This window comes from Marmota monax, unplaced genomic scaffold (genome assembly GCF_021218885.2).
Source record: "Marmota monax isolate L192 unplaced genomic scaffold, Marmota_monax_Labrador192_F-V1.1 WCK01_AAM20220418_F8-fsc00068, whole genome shotgun sequence".
NCBI lineage: Eukaryota > Metazoa > Chordata > Mammalia > Rodentia > Sciuridae > Marmota > Marmota monax.
Genome location: NW_026692352.1, coordinates 1,393,423 through 1,414,844, shown reverse-complemented (window position 1 = coordinate 1,414,844; position 21,422 = coordinate 1,393,423). Strand labels below are relative to the sequence as shown.

The 21,422-nt window shown below is 37.6% G+C and overlaps 1 protein-coding gene across 1 annotated transcript; it reads right to left on the bottom strand.

The window, feature by feature from the left end:
- Positions 1–1,866: 1,866 nt before the first annotated feature.
- LOC124091213 (olfactory receptor 52E1-like) lies at positions 1,867–3,659 on the bottom strand. Its single transcript, XM_046442180.1, has 2 exons — positions 3,644–3,659; positions 1,867–2,813 (listed from the first exon to the last, which is right to left on the bottom strand). The coding sequence occupies exons 1-2, from the start codon at positions 3,657–3,659 to the stop codon at positions 1,867–1,869; spliced, it is 963 nt and encodes a 320-aa protein (XP_046298136.1).
- Positions 3,660–21,422: the final 17,763 nt, after the last annotated feature.

Sequence of the window (21,422 nt, the reverse complement as noted above, 5' to 3'; positions counted from 1 at the left end):
TACCAAATGTCTTCTTTGATATAATGAGAGCAACTAAGAACAGAGCAGGGAGGAAGAGCAGGAAAAAAAGATTAACATTAAACAGATACATGAGGTGGGATGGAAAGGGAGAGAAAAGGGAAATTGCATGGTAATGGAGGGAGACCCTCATTGTTATACAAAATTACATGTAAGAGGTTGTGAGGGGAATGGGAAAATAAACAAGGAGAGATATGAATTACAGTGGATGGGGTAGAGAGAGAAGATGGGAGGGGAGGGAGGGGGGATGGTAGAGGATAGGAAAGGTAGCAGAATACAACAGTTACTAATAGGGCATTATGTAAAAATGTGGATGTGTAACCGATGTGATTCTGCAATCTGTATTTGGGGTAAAATTGGGAGTTCATAACCAACTGGAATCTAATGTATGAAATATGATATGTCAAGAGCTTTATAATGTTTTGAACAACCAATAAAAAAAAAAAAAAGGAATTCAAGTTGGGGATTCAATGTTGATACAAATTCCATCTAAGAATTTGTGACATCATATTTTCTAGTGTAACAAGTAATAGTAAGGGTGTTTTTTTTCTTTAAAGTGCATTCTATAGAATATGAGTGTCATGGGGTATTCTACATAGAGTACTCTAGCAATCACCCTTTAAAGTTTTAAATGATTATTTGTGATTAAAAAAAAAAACTCTGAGGTTTTAAAATAAAAGTAGTGTTAGAAACTTAGTCTTTTCTAAGATTTCACAAATTTTACCTTGAATCTTTTCTTCACAAAATGTTAAAATATCACATGGACCTAGATAACACTGAGGGATAATGTATGGAACTAGAGTTCCCTAAATTAAAATAAACAAAAACCCACTTAGGTGGTGCCAGACCTGGAACATCACAGGGACTTGAATATTCCATAAGAATGAAATTCCTCTAAGTGTTCATTAAAAAAGGATAATAGACAAAACTGGAAGAGAATAGATTATTTGAAAAGAGATCAGTAAGTTTGACTCTGTAAACACATCCAACAAGGAAACAATAGATCTTTAAAAATAAAAGACAACAAATAGAACAAAATTTCCGGTTTTCTCACATAATCATGATATTCACAATATCACTTTCTTACCATCTGACATTAACATAGCAAAGCAAGAAAACATTCTTTTTGACACTGAATCCCAGGCATATAGAAAATACTCCAGTATTTGCTATTTTCTATCAACACTAATCAAACAGATCTGGTACGCTTTTTTAAAGGTAAAATATGAAAGTCTTTATGTTTGTCTTTAGTTTAAATATGAAAGTCTTAGGTTTTTTGTTTTGTTTTGTTTCTTTGTTTGCTCACACGTGGATTTTGCTTGGTTTTGCTTTCAGCTTCCTGTAACTGCAACGTGCTCAGTCAAAATGGAAGCAGGATAGTGTTGGTTTTCTTCCACAGTAGAAATCTGAATAATTCATAAACAATGGGAATTTATAAATACTTTATATATGCATAAGACTTGGGCTTTATTTTTGGGTTGACGAAGGAGACCTCACAGGCCAAAGAATTGCTATTGGTAGCCTTCCCTGAGATAATCAATGTACCTTCCTAATGTTCTCCTTCCATTTTGAACATCAGAAATTATTGCCACTCCTTTCTTTCTCGTTTTCCTTCCACTTTTTTCTTGTGGGACTAGCAATTGAATCTAGAAACATTCTGCTACTGAACTTCATCCCCAGTCTTTTTCTTTTTCTTAAGAAGGGGTGTTGTAGGTTTCCAAAACTGGCTTTGAACTTGGCAGTCTTCCTGTCTCAGCCTCCTTAGCCCCTGGTATTTACCAGCATGTGCCACCATGCCCAATTCACTACTCCTTTCTTAAATTATTCTTTGTAAACACTAGGGCTATTTTATTTCTTGGCAAACATTTTCAGCACCTGGTCTCTAATCTGTTTAGTTCTGACTCCATAAATTACAGGGTTGAGCGCAGGTGGAATGACTACATAGAAATTGGCTAGAAGGATGTGGATGTAGCGTGGTATGTTCTGGCCAAACCTATGGGTCATGAATGAAAAAAATGCAGGGGTGTAGAAAGTCAGCATGACACACACATGAGAGCCACAGGTGCTAAGTGCTTTGAGCCGGGCATCCTGAGAAGAGAGTCGAAATACAGCCTGAAGGATCTGGACATAGGAAATGACAATGGCTATGATGTCACACACCAGGATAGAAATGGCACACAAGCCATAGATGATGTTGATCTTGATGCTGGCACAGGCCAGGCGGGCAATGCCCATGTGTTCACAATAAGTGTGTGGGATGACATGGTGCCCACAAAATGGTAACCGCAGGATGAGTAGAACAAAAGGAATGGCGATACACAAGGGTCTCAGGAGGATTGCCCACGCAATGATGAACAGCACTTTGTTAGTCAGCACTAATGTGTAACGAAGAGGGTTATAGATGGCCACGTAGCGGTCATAGGCCATGGCCACAAGTACAGCTGACTCCATGCCAGTGTACAGGTGGATGAAGAACATCTGGATGAGACAGCCCTCAAACGTGATTTCTCTCAGGTTGAACCAGAAGATGCCAAGCATCTTGGGAATGGTGGATGTGGACAGGCCCAGGTCAATAGATGACAAAATGGCCAGAAAGTAGAACATGGGCTGATGGAGACTGTGTTCAGTCCAGATCATATAAAGGATGGTTATATTCCCAAGTACAGCAGTCAGGAACACAGCAAAGAAAGGAAGACCAATCCAGTGATGCATATTTTCCAGTCCAGGGATCCCCAGAAGGAGGAAAGAGTGTGGATGAAATAGGGTGGTATTAAGTGAGGCCATGTTTTGGAGCACTCTATATTAAAATACATTTAAGGCCAAATTCCTCTCATTCACTGAGTGAGTCTCATCCTTATTTAGTGCACACACACAAAAAAAAAAAAAAAGAGAGAGAGAGAGAGAGAAAAAGAAACTTCTATCATATTTACCCATATTTATGCATCATAGAGGGCTGAAAGTACACAAAGCTTAATGGTACAATGTGGTGTCACTTCATCACAACCATTCAATTTAATTCAACATTTCAGTTCAACAAACTTATTATCCAACATTTGCTTGCAGAATTGTATGCAAAGACTTATTGCAAATGATAAACAAGAGAAAGGTTCTTTTCTTCAAGAAACTTAAAGTATTAGTGATTTAAAGTTAGTGTTAGTGGTTGTTATCAGTTACACAAGTCAGCAATTTAAATTAATAAAATGTTATTAAGATAAAATTATACCCTTGCCACTTTAGATACACAGAGAAATATCCTGGAATTTTTATGCTATTCTTAGAAGAATTATTTCATTTTTGAATATATATTTGTGAACAAAAAAGTAAAGATGGAGTTAGCATGATAAAAGTCATTATGATTGTATATAGACCATGTTTTTGTTCTGTGCAAATCTAATTCAATCTTCAAAGAAAACATCAATGCAGCAAACTAGAATCTTCTAAAACAATTTGAATATGTGTAGACATCCTATTATTTAAGCTTCTGAAACTATTTCTTATTCCATAGTTGTCTTCTGATCTCTCCAATACACTCTGCCTTGAAATAATACTATTGAAGCCACAGTAAATTATGTTTCAGGACAATTCTGTTTCTGTGGTCTGCTTCTAATAGAATACACATACACACTGTTCATTTCTGGCATGATGACAGGCTTTGCTGATTTTAGGTATCTTCTGGTTGACACTATCAAGAAAAAAAACATGGATTTACATTCATGCACACACAAAAACATTAATGTTCAAGTTTATAAGACGTTACAAATTATCAGGTATTTAAAGTAGTTTATATACATCACCCCTTGATGCTAATTTTATTATTTTCTTATTATACCAAGTTTTTGTCAGGATATATCCCATTAATAAAGCACTACTAAAGAGCTCTCTTACACATACTTCTCAGCATATGTATTCATGTATGGGTGCATGGGTGTGTCTTGCAAAGATGCATAGCAGCTCTGGTCTTGAAAAAATTCCCTTAAAAGCCTTATAATGGTGGGGCTGGGGTTGTGGCTCACAGGTAGAGCGCTTGCCTACCACATGCAGGACACTGGGTTTGATCCTTAGCACCACATAAAAATTAAATAAAGGTATTGTGTCCAACTACAACTAAGACAAAACATTTTAAAGAAAAAAAGCCTTATAACGGAGAATTTGATCACAGCTATTGGAAGGAGACAACAAATTGAGTTAAGATAATTAGTCAACAGCAAACAAACCACTAGATTGAGAGACTATAAGAAATTTTCCAAGAAAAAAAAACTGTTTAGAAAACTATTCCTAATTTGAGCAGGGATGACTATATGAGAGAAGTAAACTAAGGGATTTGGGAAGGAGATGTAATTGATCTTTATCTATATTCACATTTTTTTCTCTTAACTTTGTTTTAGCTAATTTAACAGAGTTTTATGCATGATTATGGTAGAATATTAAGAAATAGACATGGGGATTGTGTTCATGTTCTTTAGCTCATTGCTGTATGACTCCTTTTGGGGAAATTAGGGAAAATTATTTTTCTTATGTCCACAAGTCGGGTCATCAAAAAGGGGGCACGGGTAGTTAAGGTTTGTCTAAGTAGGATAGTTAAGGCTATTCTATTCTTAAGAATATCACAAAGTAAAAAGCTATAGTGAGCTTAGTACTGACAGAGATTGTCATGGAATCCCTAGCAGTGCTTAGTAAATATTAAGTCTTGATCCTCTTTTTATCTGTGTATAAATATTTTAATAGAGTTAAAGGCAACTGATTTTCCTTATCTTTAGTGATCTGCACATAAGAGTTACACACTTAGAGACTACATCATGCAAATGATTAGAACTACCTGGGGGAAAGTAGCAAGTAGTTTAGTTGTGTTTTAAATGGCTGCAAGGGGTGAGGGATAATTTTGAATGGTCTCAGATAATCAAATATAGTTCTCCTTTCTTGTCAAACAGGCTTAGGCTAAGGAAATTATCAGACCTTTAAGTTATGTTACAAGGGATTAAAGAAAACATAACAAGGAGAAATAATCAGAAAATAGGAAGAGAAAGAACCTTCATAGATCAGTAAATAGATAGGATACACAGAAAAATTAGCAAAAATGTCAAATAATTCATGAACTGCACATAGAGACTACATAGAAAGAATGAAAGCCATAGTTGCTCAAGTGTAGAAAAAATTATACCAACACATTCTTACCATCAGTTCTCTTATCATTTTCCGTTTACTCGAAGGCTTTAATTTCTTCCCACTACTATATCACCTACTATTCTTCCTTTGTGCTCAGCTAGCCATAGATAAGAATACAAACTAAAATGTTACTTATCAGCAGAGACACCTGGAGAAGTGATCTTGTCTCCCTTAACATTCTTCTGTATGCTTAAGAGGGTGGCGTTTTATACTGTGTTCATAAACTCCAGAGTGAGATGTTAGGAGGATCCTAGGGACTCTGGAGACCACAAAGTTCTGAAATCAGAATTAACCCATTCACATGAAGTTAAGAGATAAAGAAATAGATAATCCATGTTTTGATTCTGGTACTGGATTCTGAAATCTAGGATTATCTTAATTCCAGGGAATAATAATAATAATAATAATTATTATTATTATTAATTTCTTAAACATTTTTTTTTTGCAACAGGGGGCCTGGATTTTGTTCTAAGGTCTTTATCCTGAAATCACCAAGCAGGGTGGGGCCCTTCCATGGCCCTTAATATGTTGGCTAATGACTATAATACTGCTGGGTTTATCTTCTTAATAGTGTGCAACTACCACATTAACTCATATTTATTATAATTGTGCTACTACAAAAAAATTAAGCAAGCATAATATGACCATTACCTTGACTCAATATTTAGCACTTATCTTAAAGTTAGAAATTTATACAGTTTTGCATACACTAGCATCTATCATGCCATTCCACTAGAGATTTTTCTGTCAGTAATGGAAGCCAGAAACAAAAATGCAGAGGGCAGAAACTAGTCATGTTGTCGTCATTTTCCCACTGACTGTGTATATAAAACCATGTAAAAATTTCATTATTCTCTTAACCTCAGTTTTGAAGCTTATAAAAGGAGTAAAATTGTCAACAAAGATCAATTTATTTTATATTAACATGAATTTATTATCCTACTTAATTGATATGGAGGCAGAAGTAGAGAAGGTCAGAGAAATTCTATAGAACTGAATTTCAGTCTTCCATCCTAGAAGGCTTGCCCTTGAGTGACAGGGACTGATGTTAGACTCTCAGAAGATTAAGTTTCATGGTTCACTCTCTTATGATTCAACAAATATGAAGCAATTATGAACTTTACATTTGACACTGTTTCAGGCACTGTTTTGTACTAAACAGAACCTACAAAATGCTTTTTCTTTAGTAAGAGAAGAGCAACAGTCAGAACAATTAAGGTTAGTATAAGAATGATATTATGAATTATATGGAAACATAAAATGCAGAGCAGGGTGGGGATGGTGATGGTAAGGGTTGGCAGTTCTAAGATCATCAGAAAACTGACACTAAGCATATGGCATTTAAACAAAGGTTTGAAGGAGGTGAGGAAGTAAGTCTTGTGAAATCTAGGGGAGGTGAAGAGAAGCATTCTAGGCAGAGAGATCAGAAAATGTAAAGGAAAGCTGTAGTATCTTGGCGTGGTACAGGAAAACACATTCCACAGAATCAAAGTCTCTATGATGCAACAAAATTAGGAACCCACAGACCTCCACTATGACACATTTCATAGGCTGTCTCTGAGTAGGATAGAGCCTAAGGAGATCTTCATAATGTCTAGCAATCAGGGTAGATCATGAAGGTTATTTAGGTAAACCCAATTACTTGTTTTTTTTTTTTTTTTTCATTCTTAAATATAATTTTAAAGGCATGGTAGCAGAAGAAATAAACACATTGTCAGGTTATCTATAGCTACTCTTTAAAAAGTTGATTGATAATACATAAGGGTATTTACATGCCTTCTCATTCTTGGTGTTAAGTTATGATAATCACTATTAAAAATGATACCAAATCCACAAATGAAACAGAGAGCTCTATATAAAGGACACTGCAAGAAAACTCCAAGTCAATGTTTCTGATGAACATGGCTCCAAAATCCTCAACAAAATAGTAGGAAACTTAATTTGTTAGCATATAATATTCACATATCATGACCAAGTAGAATTTACACCTGGGATACAAGTACAAGATTGTGTCAACATATCTAAAAATTTTGTAAGTAAGCATAACTAAAGATCAAATCATCATCTTGATAGATATAGAGAAGGTGTTTTCTTAGAACTTCAATAAAGTCAAAGTCTTTTATACTGAAAAGTATAAACCACTGTCAAAAGAAGTCAAAGCAAGCATAAATAAATAAAAACACCTTCCACATTAATGGATTGGAAGACTTCCTATCCTTAAAATGTCCATATTAACTAACGCTAACTACAGATTCAATGTGAACCCCATAAAAATCCAAATACTATTTTTTTACAGAAATAAGAAACAATCCTTCATAATGAATCACAAATTAAAAGCCCCCCCAAAACATAAATGTTCAGCAAGAACAAAATTAGAGACCTCACACTTCCTGATGTAAAAATATTTGCATATTCTATAGTAATCAGAAGAGTATGGCACAGGCACAAAACCAGAAATACAATCTAATGGAACAGACCAGGAGTCCAGAAATAAATCCATCCACATATGGCAACTGATTTTCTTAAAGAGTTCCAAGGATACACATAAGGTAAAGATAATCCCTTTAATAAAGTGAATATCCGGAGGCAAAATAAAACTGTATCCTTATCATATATAATAAACAACATTCATTCAAAACTTAAGACATGACAACATAAATCTCCTATAAGAAGACCTAGGTGGAAACCTCCCTGACATTTTATAGGCAAGGATTTCCTGATTATGACACAGAAAACACAAAATCTTTGAAGGAAACGTTGAAAGTTAATGGACCATTGAAGACACAGATTGTGGTTTCATGGATGCATATTTACCTCCAAATTCATCCAACAGTATACATTGAATATGCTTTTTCTGGTGCATCAATTAAACCCCAGTGGTATACTTTAAAAAGGCAGAAGTTATACAAACATATTACTGGTAGTATGAATCTTAGAATAAAATGCAAAACTTAAAAAGAAATGTGAAATTTAATAATTATCTTGTGAATCTACATGAACCCTTAATTTACTCACTCTGTGTTGGAGTGCAGTAACTGATGCTCCATGTTCCTTCATAATCCCTGACTTTAATTTAAAAACAAAGCATACTTGCTTATTCAAGGATAAACATTCTTGAGAAGAGCAACTCTGTTCTAGTTGTAGCTATTTCAATCAACTAAAACATTGCATTTGTTAAGTTCTTAAACCACATGTCTTTTTTCCTTTATCTTTTATTTTTTCAGTTGCTCCCTCTATTTTCCTGTCCCATTCCATTTTCCATTTATTACTCCTGGTTAATCTCATAAGCAATAACTTATTCCTTCAAACATTTTGTTGACTTCAATGTGATTATATTTAGGGTATATTCAATATTCAAAGATAGAAAAAAATTAGGCTGAGGCAGGAGAAGCACAAGTTCAAAGCCAACCTCAGCAACATAGCAAGGCCCTAAGCAACTTAATAAGTCCCTATTTCAAAATGTAAAAAATAAAATAAAAAGGACTGGAGATGTTACTCAGTGGTTAAATACCCCGGTTTCAATCCCTGGCATAAAAAAAAATAAAATGATATGTTAGATTCCTAAATACTTACCACTAATTTTACATGCATGTTAACAACTTTCAATATTTGTTTTTAGTGTCTTCTACTCTGCTAGAAAAACCCTACAGGTACAGGTTGTCCTTAAGTCATCCCAGTCCCTGTTTTTCAGCCCCACAAGTAATGACAGACCAACATATTCTGAAAGTTACAATTATTTAAAGGTATCCTATTGGCAAATTTCTTCCTTAATTAGAACATTTCTCTCTGTCTGGATTATTATCTTCTCACAACTGTCCACCATAGACCTCCTTCATGTGGCACTTAAACATCAGTTTCTCATCTACTCTCACTGGTTCTACAATCTTAGTCACATCTTTACATTTATTTGCATTTAGAGGGGAGACATTTCTTCATTTACTTCCATTTGTTGCTAATCCCTCTCTTGTCTTTCTACTTATGGATTCTAACAAAATAAGGGGAAAAATCAAACCAAAAAATCAAATATAAGTATACTAGATCAAGGACTCTTGCTTATATACATAAATGCCTCAAAAACCCTGACTATTTTACTCAACTCTAAATTGATATTGGGCAGACCATACAAAGGAGACTAAATGTATTGATCCCTGTTCTAAATTTTGTAAGAACATAGATAAAAGATTTAGCTGGTCTAGAAAGATGGAATTCACTCACATTTGTAAGTTTATTTCATAAATGATTGAAAGGTATGAGTTTTCCAGAGATATGCAAGAAATACACATCTAACACAGATTTTATAGGAATAAAAAAAAGTGTGCAGCAGGGGACTTCTGTATTGTTGTTTAGACTTAGAAAACGAAGAAATAATGAAAAGAGCACTAAATCATAGCACAATGATGCCCACAACCAGATGCAAAGGATTGCCTGAATTGTTCTGAAATTTTTTCTCAGGTTCAAACAAATGAGAAAAGGGAATGAGAAAAAGCTGTTTGTGATTTAATCAGAGATGCTTGTCTCTGGTTAGCCAAACCTTTGATCCACAGGCATTAAAGCTGTCCTGGAGTACATTCAGAGCTGGTTGCTGAATTATGGATGAGCCAAGAGAATGATAAGGTAAAGACTCATACAAACAGGAAACACTAAGGTAGTATAAACATGAGCAGGAGCATATGTGCTCTGGACACAGATGTGGATAGGTTGAGGGTCAGGATCCTGCCAAGGCCAAAGGACAGCAGCAGTCTCAGGGCACAGATAGAGCAGCAAATGCCTAAGAAATCATCCTGAGGAGATGCAGAGGTTGCAAAAGACATGAGTGTATCTGAGCTGAGCTCCAACTCTCCAGCATCTGCTCCATGTTCATGTGAGACTTCAATTGTAGAAGATAAACTCAAAAACAAAATTATTTTAAAAATTCAAGATTGCAACCACAGGGCATTTAACCCCAAACAAGCATTGGGCCCTGTTTTAGAGTGCTATGCACTGTCCCAGGCACACACTCATGAAGCCCTCTGTGGCCTTAGCTAAGCTCTGTGAGTTCAGCTTTGAGGATATATAGGTTAGTGATTATTTCAGGGTAGCAAAAGGGGAAATGACTTTGTAGGAACATACCTGTACCAGTAACTATGAATGAGAAATAGATTGGGTTTTAAAAAAAAGGAGCAACTGAAGAAATAAAAAAGTAAATTAAGTGGATGATCTGTCCAATATCAATTTACTTAGAAAATTTATAATGTTGTATGTAGAGCAGAGGCATTGACTGGGAAATCCTTGTCTTTTGACACAAAAGCATATTTTCTCCATAAATGATGGTCCAGAATAATGAAGGCAAGAGCTCCATCTACTATTGTTTTGCAGTACAGAATGAGTTAATGAAAGGTTCATAGGAATTTGCTAGGTAATTAAGAAATCTGGAATAGCATGGAAGATGGCGGCGAGGGGAGTGCATTGCCCCCGTGTGCTGCTTCACTGTGTGGGAGTATGACAAGTCAGGACGGCGAAAGGATATCTTGTTAGGAATTTCCAGCAATAGTGGGGTGCTCCGGAACCTGGAGGAAGGATTTCCATCGCACGAGGATCGGCTACGGGGACTCAAACGCGAGAGGTTTGTCGCACGGAGGGTAACACTGCTTATTCAGCAAATCGCCCCACGGCTAGAGTCTGCAGCACGCGCTGGGAAACGAGGAGATAGCGACGCAGGGATACAGCGCTGCAGTTTCTGCCAGCCGTGCAAGCACCGTACTCAGGGCTGAATTCTGGGTTCGAGACGGGGGAAGGAAGCGGTCCATCTCGGTTCTGCACACCGGTCAGACCACAGAGGAGGCCAGCAGCCACCATGTTGGTAAACTGACGTCACCTTCCCTGTTTTCGACTGACCGCAGCTCATTCAGCCATAGAACAGGTAATTTCAGGCTGCAAATCACCTGCGGCTTGCAGACAGATTGCTAGGGTTCAGAGCCTGGGTGCTTCTTAGAATCTGATCTTATCGGAGCGAACACCGAGCGCGGGGCAGCCGAGTTCCGGCTCCCGGAACCGTCCCGGAACCGCCCTGGCCCAGGGCCGCGGAGCCTGCGGAGGCTGCTTCTTGGACCCTGCTCCTATCAGAGCATACACCAAGCACTAAGCAGCCGAATTCCGGCTCCCGGAACTGAGCCCGCGGGGACTGCTTCTTGGAGCTTACACTTATAGGAGCTTACACCGAGCACGGAGCGGCCAAGTTCCAGCTCCCGGAACTTCCCTGGCCCGGGGCTAGGAGCCCGCGGAAACTGCGTCTCGGTCCGGGTCCTGCTGAGGGCCGGTCGGGACTCACCCGTTGTTTGGTTGCCCGGCAAGGGGAACGAAATGCTGCCATTCGCATAGGATACCAACATGGCAGAGATCTGATGTCAGGAGAAAGCGGCGGAGGATAGAACTTCATCAATACCAGCGGTGACATAAGCAGTTGGTCTCCTGGTAGGGGGGGTGAGGCACAGTCACCCGAGTCTCCTCAATTTGTCGTCGAGCCAGAGGGGAGGAGCCGGGCCGCCGCCAGCTCCCGGAGCAGGCCCAGCGGCTCGCCAGCGTGGTGACCGTGTGACCCCAATTGGAGAGGGGGCGGAGCGGAGCCGCCACCCACACCCGCAAGGTGGGCAGACCCGTGACCCAGTGGTACATGGGCGTGGTAGGAGGGGCAGGGCAGAGCCGCCCTTCGCACTTGCAAGGTAAACAGACCTGTGACAGCCTGGCGGGTCAGGCCCAGTGGCCTGCCAGTGTGGTACACACATCACCCCAACTGGAGTAGGGGCAGAGCAGATCCTTCTCCCATGCCCGGATCAGGCCCTGCCGGTGTGGTGGTCACGTGACCCCAATTGGAGTGGGGGCGGAGCGGAACCGCCACCCGTGCCCGCAGGGTGAGCAGACCAGTGATCAACCTGCAGATCAGGCCCAGGGGTCCGCAGGCGTGGTAGGAGGGGCAGGGCAGATCCGCAACCCGCGCCTCCAAGGTAGGCAGACCTACAACAGACCGGCGGATCAGGCCCAGGAGCCTGCCGGCGTGTTACAAACACCACCCTAATTGGAGTAGTGACAGAGCAGAGTCGCCGCCTGTGCCAGGAACAGGCCCAGCATCCTGCAGGCGGGGTAGTCACGACACCCCAATTGGAGTAGGGGCAGAGCAGAGCCTCCACCCGTGCCCGAAAGGTGGGCAGATCTGCGACCGACCAGCGGGACAGGCCCAGTGGCCTGCCGGTACGACAGACACGTCACCCCATTTGGAGTAGGGGCAGAGTAGAGCCGCCGCCCGCGCCTGCAGGGTAGGCAAACCTGCAACCGACCGGCGGATCAGGCCCGGTGGTCTGCCGGCGTGGTACACTCGTCACCCCAATTGGAGTAGGGGCAGAACAGAGCCGCCGCCAGCTCCCAGAAGAGGCCCAGTGACCTGCCGGCGTGGTAGCCACGACACCCCAATTGGAATAAGGAGAGAGCAGAGCCGCCGCCCGCACCTGCAGGAAAGATACGCAAGCAGTATGAAAAGACAAGGAAAGAAAGGACCACAAGCAATGCAGTTCAACGCAACTTTAGAAGAGGTAACAGCTGCAGCAGATGGAATGTCAGATAAAGAATTCAGGATATACATGCTTCAGATGATCTGGAGTATCAAGGAAGACATTAAACAGCAAAATCAGACAATGAAAGATCACTTCGACAACGAATTACGCAAACAAATCCAGGAAGCAAAGGATCAACTATACAGGGAGATAGAGGTTATAAAAAACAAGCAATCAGAAATCCTAGAAATGCAGGAAGCAATAAACCAACTTAAAAACTCAATGGAGAATACTACCAGCAGAGTAGAACACTTAGAAGATAGAACATCAGACAATGAAGACAAAGTATTTCAACTGGAAAAGAACATAGACAGCTCAGCAAGACTGTTAAGAAACCATGAGCAGAACATCCAAGAAATATGGGATAACATTAAGAGACCAAACTTAAGAGTCATTGGGATACAGGAAGGTACAGAGCTCCAAACCAAAGGAATGAGCAGTCTATTCAATGAAATAATACGAGAAAACTTCCCAGACTTGAAGAATGAGACAGAATCCCAAATCCTAGAAGCCTACAGGACGCCGAATGTGCAAAATCATAAGAGATCCACACCTAGACACATTATAATGAAGATGCCCAACATACAGAATAAGGAGAGAATTTTAAAAGCTACAAGAGAAAGGAAGCAGATTACATTTAGGGGTAAGCCAATCAGGATAACAGCTGATCTTTCAACACAGACTCTGAAAGCTAGAAGATCCTGGAATAACATATTTCAAACACTGAAAGAAAATGGGTTCCAACCAAGAATTGTGTATCCAGCAAAATTAAGCTTCAGGATGGAGGATGAAATTAAAACCTTCCATGATAAACAAAAGTTTAAAGAATTCGCAGCTAGAAAACCATCTCTTCAAAACATCCTCGCCAAAGCATTACAGGAAGAGGAAATGGAAAATAACAATGAAAACCAACAGTGGGAGGTGGGACAGTAAAGGGGGGGGGAAATAATCAAAGAGGAAAACAAACCATGTTTAGTAACAGAAATAAACAAATATGGCTGGAAGAACAACCCATATCTCAATAATAACCCTAAATGTTAATGGCTTAAACTCACCAATTAAGAGACACAGGCTAGTAGAATGGATCACAAAACAAGACCCAACAATATGCTGCCTACAGGAGACGCATTTGATAGGAAAAGACATATATAGGCTGAAGGTGAAAGTTTGGGAAAAATCATATCACTCATATGGACTTCGGAAACAAGCAGGCGTGTCCATACTCATATCAAATAAAATAGATTTCAAGACAAAGTTAATCAAAAGAGATAAAGAGGGACACTACATACTGCTTAAGGGAACCATACACCAACAAGACATAACAATCATAAATATTTATGCCCCAAAAATGGTGCAGCTATGTTCGTCAAACAAACTCTTCTCAAGTTCAAGAGTCTAATAGACCACCACACCATAATCATGGGAGACTTCAACACACCTCTCTTGCCACTGGACAGATCTTCCAAACAAAAGTTGAATAAGGAAACTATAGAACTCAATAACACTATTAATAACCTAGACCTAATTGACATATATAGAGTATACCACCCAACATCAAGCAGTTACACTTTTTTCTCAGCAGCACATGGATCCTTCTCAAAAATAGATCATATATTATGTCACAGGGCAACTCTTAGACAATATAAAGGAGTAGAGATAATACCATGCATCTTATCTGATCATAATGGAATGAAACTGAAAATCAACGATAAAAGAAGGAAGGAAAAAGTATACATCACTTGGAGAATGAACAATAGGTTACTGAATGATCAATGGGTTATAGAAGACATCAAGAAGGAAATTAAAAAATTCTTAGAGATAAATGAAAACACAGACACAACATATCGGAATCTATGGGACACATTGAAAGCAGTTCTAAGAGGAAAATTCATTGCTTGGAGTTCATTCCTTAAAAAAAGAAAAAACCAACAAATAAATGATCTCATACTTCATCTCAAAATCCTTGAAAAAGAAGAGCAAAACAACAGCAAAAGAAGTAGAAGGCAAGAAATAATTAAAATCAGAGCTGAAATTAATGAAATTGAAACAAAAGAAACAATTGAAAAAATTGACAAAACTAAAAGTTGGTTCTTTGAAAAAATAAACAAAATCGACAGACCCTTAACGATGCTAGGGAAGAGAAGAAGAGAGAGAACTCAAATTACTAGCATATGGGATGAAAAAGGCAATATCACAACAGACACATCAGAAATACAGAAGATAATCAAAAACTATTTTGAATCCTTATACTCCAATAAATTAGAAGATAGTGAAGGCATAGATAAATTTCTTAAGTCATATGATCTGCCCAGATTGAGTCAGGAGGATATAGAAAACCTAAACAGACCAATATCAATTGAGGAAATAGAAGAAACCATAAATAGACTAACAACTAAGAAAAGCCCAGGTCCGGATGGGTATACAGCAGAATTTTACAAAACCTTTAAAGAAGAACTAATAAAAATACTTTTCAAGCTACTTCAGGAAATAGAAAAGGAGGGAGAACTTCCAAATTCATTCTATGAGGCCAATATCACCCTGATACCTAAACCAGACAAAGACACTTCAAAGAAAGAAAACTACAGACCAATATCTCTAATGAACCTAGATGCAAAAATCCTCAATAAAATTCTGGCCACTCGGATACAAAAACATATCAAAAAAATTGTACACCATGATCAAGTAGGATTCATCCCTGGGATGCAAGGCTGGTTCAATATACGGAAATCAATAAATGTTATTCACCACATCAATAGACTTAAAAATAAGAACCATATGATCATCTCGATAGATGCGGAAAAAGCATTTGACAAAGTACAGCATCCCTTTATGTTCAAAACTCTAGAAAAACTAGGGATAACAGGAACATACCTCAATATTGTAAAAGCAATCTATGCTAAGCCTCAGGCTAGCATTATTCTGAATGGAGAAAAACTGAAGGCATTCCCTCTAAAATCTGGAACAAGACAGGGATGCCCTCTCTCTCCACTTCTGTTCAACATAGTTCTCGAAACACTGGCCAGAGCAATTAGACAGAAGAAAGAAATTAAAGGCATAAAAATAGGAAAAGAAGAACTTAAATTATCACTATTTGCAGATGATATGATTCTATACCTAGCAGACCGAAAAGGCTCTACAAAGAAACTATTAGAGCTAATAAATGAATTCAGCAAAGCGGCAGGATATAAAATCAACACGCATAAATCAAAGGCATTCCTGTATATCAGCCACAAATCCTCTGAAATGGAAATGAGGACAACCACTCCATTCAAAATATCTTCAAAAAAAATAAAATACTTGGGAATCAACCTAACAAAAGAGGTGAAAGGCTTATACAATGAAAACTACAGAACCCTAAAGAGAGAAATAGAAGAAGATCTTAGAAGATGGAAAAATATACCCTGTTCATGGATAGGCAGAACTAACATCATCAAAATGGCGATATTACCAAAAGTTCTCTATAGGTTTAATGCAATGCCAATCAAAATCCCAACGGCATTTCTTGTAGAAATAGAGAAAGCAATCATGAAATTCATATGGAAAAATAAAAGACCCAGAATAGGAAAAACAATGCTAAGCAGGAAGTGTGAATCAGGCGGTATAGCGATACCAGACTTCAAACTATACTACAGAGCAATAGTAACAAAAACAGCATGGTACTGGTACCAAAACAGGCGGGTGGACCAATGGTACAGAATAGAGGACACAGAAACCAATCCACAAAACTACAACTACCTTATATTTGATAAAGGGGCTAAAAGCATGCAATGGAGGAAGGATAGCATCTTCAACAAATGGTGCTGGGAAAACTGGAAATCCATATGCAACAAAATGAAACTGAATCCCTTTCTCTCGCCATGCACAAAAGTGAATTCAAAATGGATCAAGGAGCTTGATATCAAATCAGAGACGCGCCGTCTGATAGAAGAAAAAGTTGGCTACGATCTATAGTCGGTGGGGTCGGGCTCCAAATTCCTCAATAGGACACCCATAGCACAAAAGTTAATAACTAGAATCAACAAATGGGACTTACTCAAACTAAAAAGTTTTTTCTCAGCCAAAGAAACAATAAGAGAGGTAAATAGGGAGCCTACACCCTGGGAACAAATCTTTACTCCTCACACTTCAGATAGAGCCCTAATATCCAGAGTATACAAAGAACTCAAAAAATTAGACAATAAGAGAACAAACAACCCAATCAACAAATGGGCCAAGGACCTGAACAGACACTTCTCAGAGGAGGACATACAGTCAATCAACAAGTACATGAAAAAATGCTCAACATCTCTAGCTGTCAGAGAAATGCAAATCAAAACCACCCTAAGATACCATCTCACTCCAGTAAGATTGGCAGCCATTAGGAAGTCAAACAACAACAAGTGCTGGCGAGGATGTGGGGAAAAGGGTACACTTGTACATTGCTGGTGGGACTGCAGATTGGTGCAGCCAATTTGGAAAGCAGTATGGAGATTTCTTGGAAAGCTGGGAATGGAGCCACCATTTGACCCAGCTATTCCCCTTCTTGGTCTATTCCCTAAAGACCTAAAAAGAGCATGCTACAGGGACACTGCTACATCGATGTTCATAGCAGCACAGTTCACAATAGCAAGACTGTGGAACCAACCTAGATGCCCTTCAATAGACGAATGGATAAAAAAAAAATGTGGCATTTATACACAATGGAGTATTACTCTGCATTAAAAAATGACAAAATCATAGAATTTACAGGGAAATGGATGGCATTAGAGCAGATTATGCTAAGTGAAGCTAGCCAATCCCTAAAAAACAAATGCCAAATGTCTTCTTTGATATAAGGAGAGTAACTAAGAACAGAGTAGGGACGAAGAGCAGGAGAAGAAGATTAACATTTAACAGGGATGAGAGGTGGGAGGGAAAGGCAGAGAAAAGGGAAATTGCATGGTAATGGAAGGAGACCCTCAGGGTTATACAGTGGAGGGGGTAGAGAGAGAGGAGGGGAGGGGAGGGGAGAGGTGGGGAGGGGGGAGGGTGGAGGATGGGAAAGGCAGCGGAGCACAACAGTCACTAGTATGGCAATTTGTAAATCAATGGATGTGTAACTGATGTGATTCTGCAATCTGTGTATGGGGTGAAGGTGGGAGTTCATAACCCACTTGAATCAAAGTGTGGAATATGATATGTCAAGAAATTTGTAATGTTTTGAACAACCCACAATAAAAAATTAAAAAAAAAAAAGAAATCTGTTTCTCCTGACTTTATTTTCTTGTAAGTCAAGGTGCATTTCATGACCCAGATTGGAAACCAGAATCCACAGAGACCTGTGTACTTTTAAAAAACTGGCTCTAGGGAATTTTCTAATGAAAGTTCCTCCTAGGCAAAAAACAATGCTCTCATAAAAACTGAGCAGGTTTTGACAATACAGAGATATGAATCTGTTTTGATGCTCAGCCTGGTGAGTCTTTTCTGTCTCTCAAATTAGAGATGCACAGGGAAAAGAAGAGGCATAGAAGAGATGACAGGAGACAAGAGTTATGTTTGAGGAAAACAGAGTAAGGATGAAACTTTGGGAAAGAATAGGATCATGGCGAATAAAGGCTATGTAATATTAGTAAAAGCATTTAGATTTCATTCTGAATCTAATAGGTGTGCCTTTTGGAAAAAAATTGATATCTGTTGCATGAGAGATAATATGATCTCTTTGGAACATGTTTCAATGTTTTGAAGGAATTATCTGTTATAAAACTAATAACAGATTTAAGTTATTTATCTTTACTATCTCTGTTTCCTAGATTAAGAAACTGAGTTGTAGAAATATTACATTACTTATGCAAAGTCACACAACTAATAAACAATACTTACTATTTTGTTCCATTTAAATCCAGAGTGACTCAGTCATAAAGCTAAGTTTCAACACAATCAGTCCAGTGCAGAGCTCATGTTCTTGAGCCTTGGGAAGCACTGAACTGTAATGACTTCAAGAAATGGTGATTTGAATTATTCCAATTAGAATGTAGACAGAGTACTGGTTTTGATAGGTTTTTAAAAGAGGAATTGATAGTGTTTTTCTTTAAAGAGGTGGAAAAAGGAAAAGGGATGATGCTTATATTTTTAATTGACCAAATTGCTGAATGATAATGGTATTCATAGAATTAGACAGCAGCAAAGGTACGAATAAGTGAAATTGGCATTTGGTGGAATCAGTGTTGGGAATTCAATTTTAGAAATATTTAATTTGTACTATTTTTGGAAAAAAAAAGTAAAAATAATTAGGAGAATTTAGTCATGTAAATCTCAGTTTTAGTTGAATAAATATTATGGACACATTTATTTAGGAGTCTTTATTAGAAAGATAGCTATCAAAACAGTGAATGTGAATGAGATTTTCCATATTGACTACATTGAATGAAAATGAAGTACCTCATAATAACAAAGAGGGTGTTTATAGGTAAAACTTTTAAATTAAAAGCAATAGAGTAAGCTGTTATTTTATGTAGAATATAGATATAAACCTATACAAGATATGATATAAACTATACTATCAGGGTGCAAATAAGTTTCTTTGACATAAGATACAATTTTCAGAAATCCTAAAATATGTAAACTTTGAAATCACTGGTTTTTTGAAGAGGTTGCATAAATCTTATTAAATATAGAACTACAACAAGTACTATTATTAATTAATGTATTCCTTATATTGTACATATTTGGGATATCTATTTTAACCAGTTTTATCTATTAAATTCCATAAGTTGATATTTGACTATTCCATCTATATTGGAAATGTTTTTTGTATTCACGTTGTTAGCCAATACATATATTAATGGCTCTTTGCAAAAATCAGGGCTGCCTTATATACGGATGTATATACCATGCCTATATTATTGTAGTATTGGTCAGAAGCCATGTGAAAATTACTTAAAAAAGAGAAAAGAAGTAAAGAAAAAAATAGGCAAGTGTATTATACTTAAAGATAAAGCAACAAAATGGGAACACCCTAGATATTCTGTTTGACTAAAGATATCATATTTGATAAATTCTTAACTGTTAAATTTGGCTTTATGAAGGTTAAAAATATCAAGCAAAATGATCTTGATCTCTAGATATTTAATCATGATAAAAAAGAAAAATTATCTTTTTGTTCAAATGATACTTAGTGCTTAAATGCTACTTATTCCAATTTTCCCAAATTGTACTATGTATATGTGTTTTATAGACATACGAAACCATCTTTGAGTGTATATATATATATATATATATATATATATATATATATAGTACATACAGTATATAGTATTTATAGTATACTAGATAGTATGTAAGTGCATATGTACCACACACACACACACACACACACACACGGAAAAATAATGAGTGAATCTGTGCTTCAATTCTACGTTTTCCTTTGTAAAAACTATTTCAGCCTGATGATCTCCTTAATTACTCCAAATTTACATGGATTGGGGTATGCCTTTCTTGAAATAGACACTGATGTTCACAATAAAATAATTCATAAAGAACTATGTAATTCTACAGAGTTTGAACAAGTCATATAGATGTAACTTTCTCAAAGGTGAGTCTCAGAAGAAAGATTTTCCCAAAAACTGGAACTATTTTATATTTCACTGACAATTTAATTTAATGACCTTATAGTTTCATTCAGAATAGATTTTAGTAAATGAAGAATGCTTGATGTAATATGTGAAACTGGATAGGTAGACCTTAGTTCTCAGAAAAAAAGTAGTGCCTTTTTATCTCTTTAGCAACATTTTATGTGGTGTCATATATTCAGAAAAATGATGCCTAGAATTGTTTTGTACATTGACACATTTTTCATGAAGATGATTTTCGTATGCAGATAGATTTTTCTAGTAGTCATTTATTCTCTTCTATTAAATATGCTAAATTTTTAAAGTTGTAATATAATCTTTTATTTATTTATTTATTTATTCTAATTTATTATACATAATGGCAGAATGGAATTCATTTTATATTATACATATAGAGCACAATTTTTCAAGTCATTGATTGTTCACAAAGTATTTTCACATCATTCGTGTTTTCATACATGTACTTACGGTGATGATGTCTAATTCATTCCACCATCATTCCTACCCTCTTGCTTCCTCCCTTCCCCTCTTTCTCCTTTGCCCTATCTAAAGTTCCTCCATCCCTCCCATGCTCCATCCCCTACATCGCCATTATGAGTCAGCATCCTCATATTAAAGAAAACATTCAGCCTTTGGTTTTGGGGGATTGGCTTGCTTCACTTAGCATTATATTTTCCAACTCCATACATTTACCTACAAATGCCATGATTTTATTCTCTTTAAACGCTGAGCAATGTTCCATTATGTATAAAAACCAAAGTTTCTCTATCCATTCATCTACTGAAGGGCATCTGTGTTGGTTCCATAATTTAGCTATTGTGAATTGTGCTGCCATAAATATTGATATGGCTGTGTCCCTGTAGAATGCTGTTTTTAAGTCCTTTGGGTATAATCCAAGGAGTGGAATAGCTGGGTCAAATGGTGGTTCCATTCCAAGTTTTCCAAGGAATCTTCATATTGATTTCCATATTGGCTGCACCAATTTGCAGTCCCACTAGCAATGTGTGAGTGTGCCTTTTTCCCCACATCCTCACCAACATTTATTGTTGTTTGTATTCTTGACAGCTGCCGT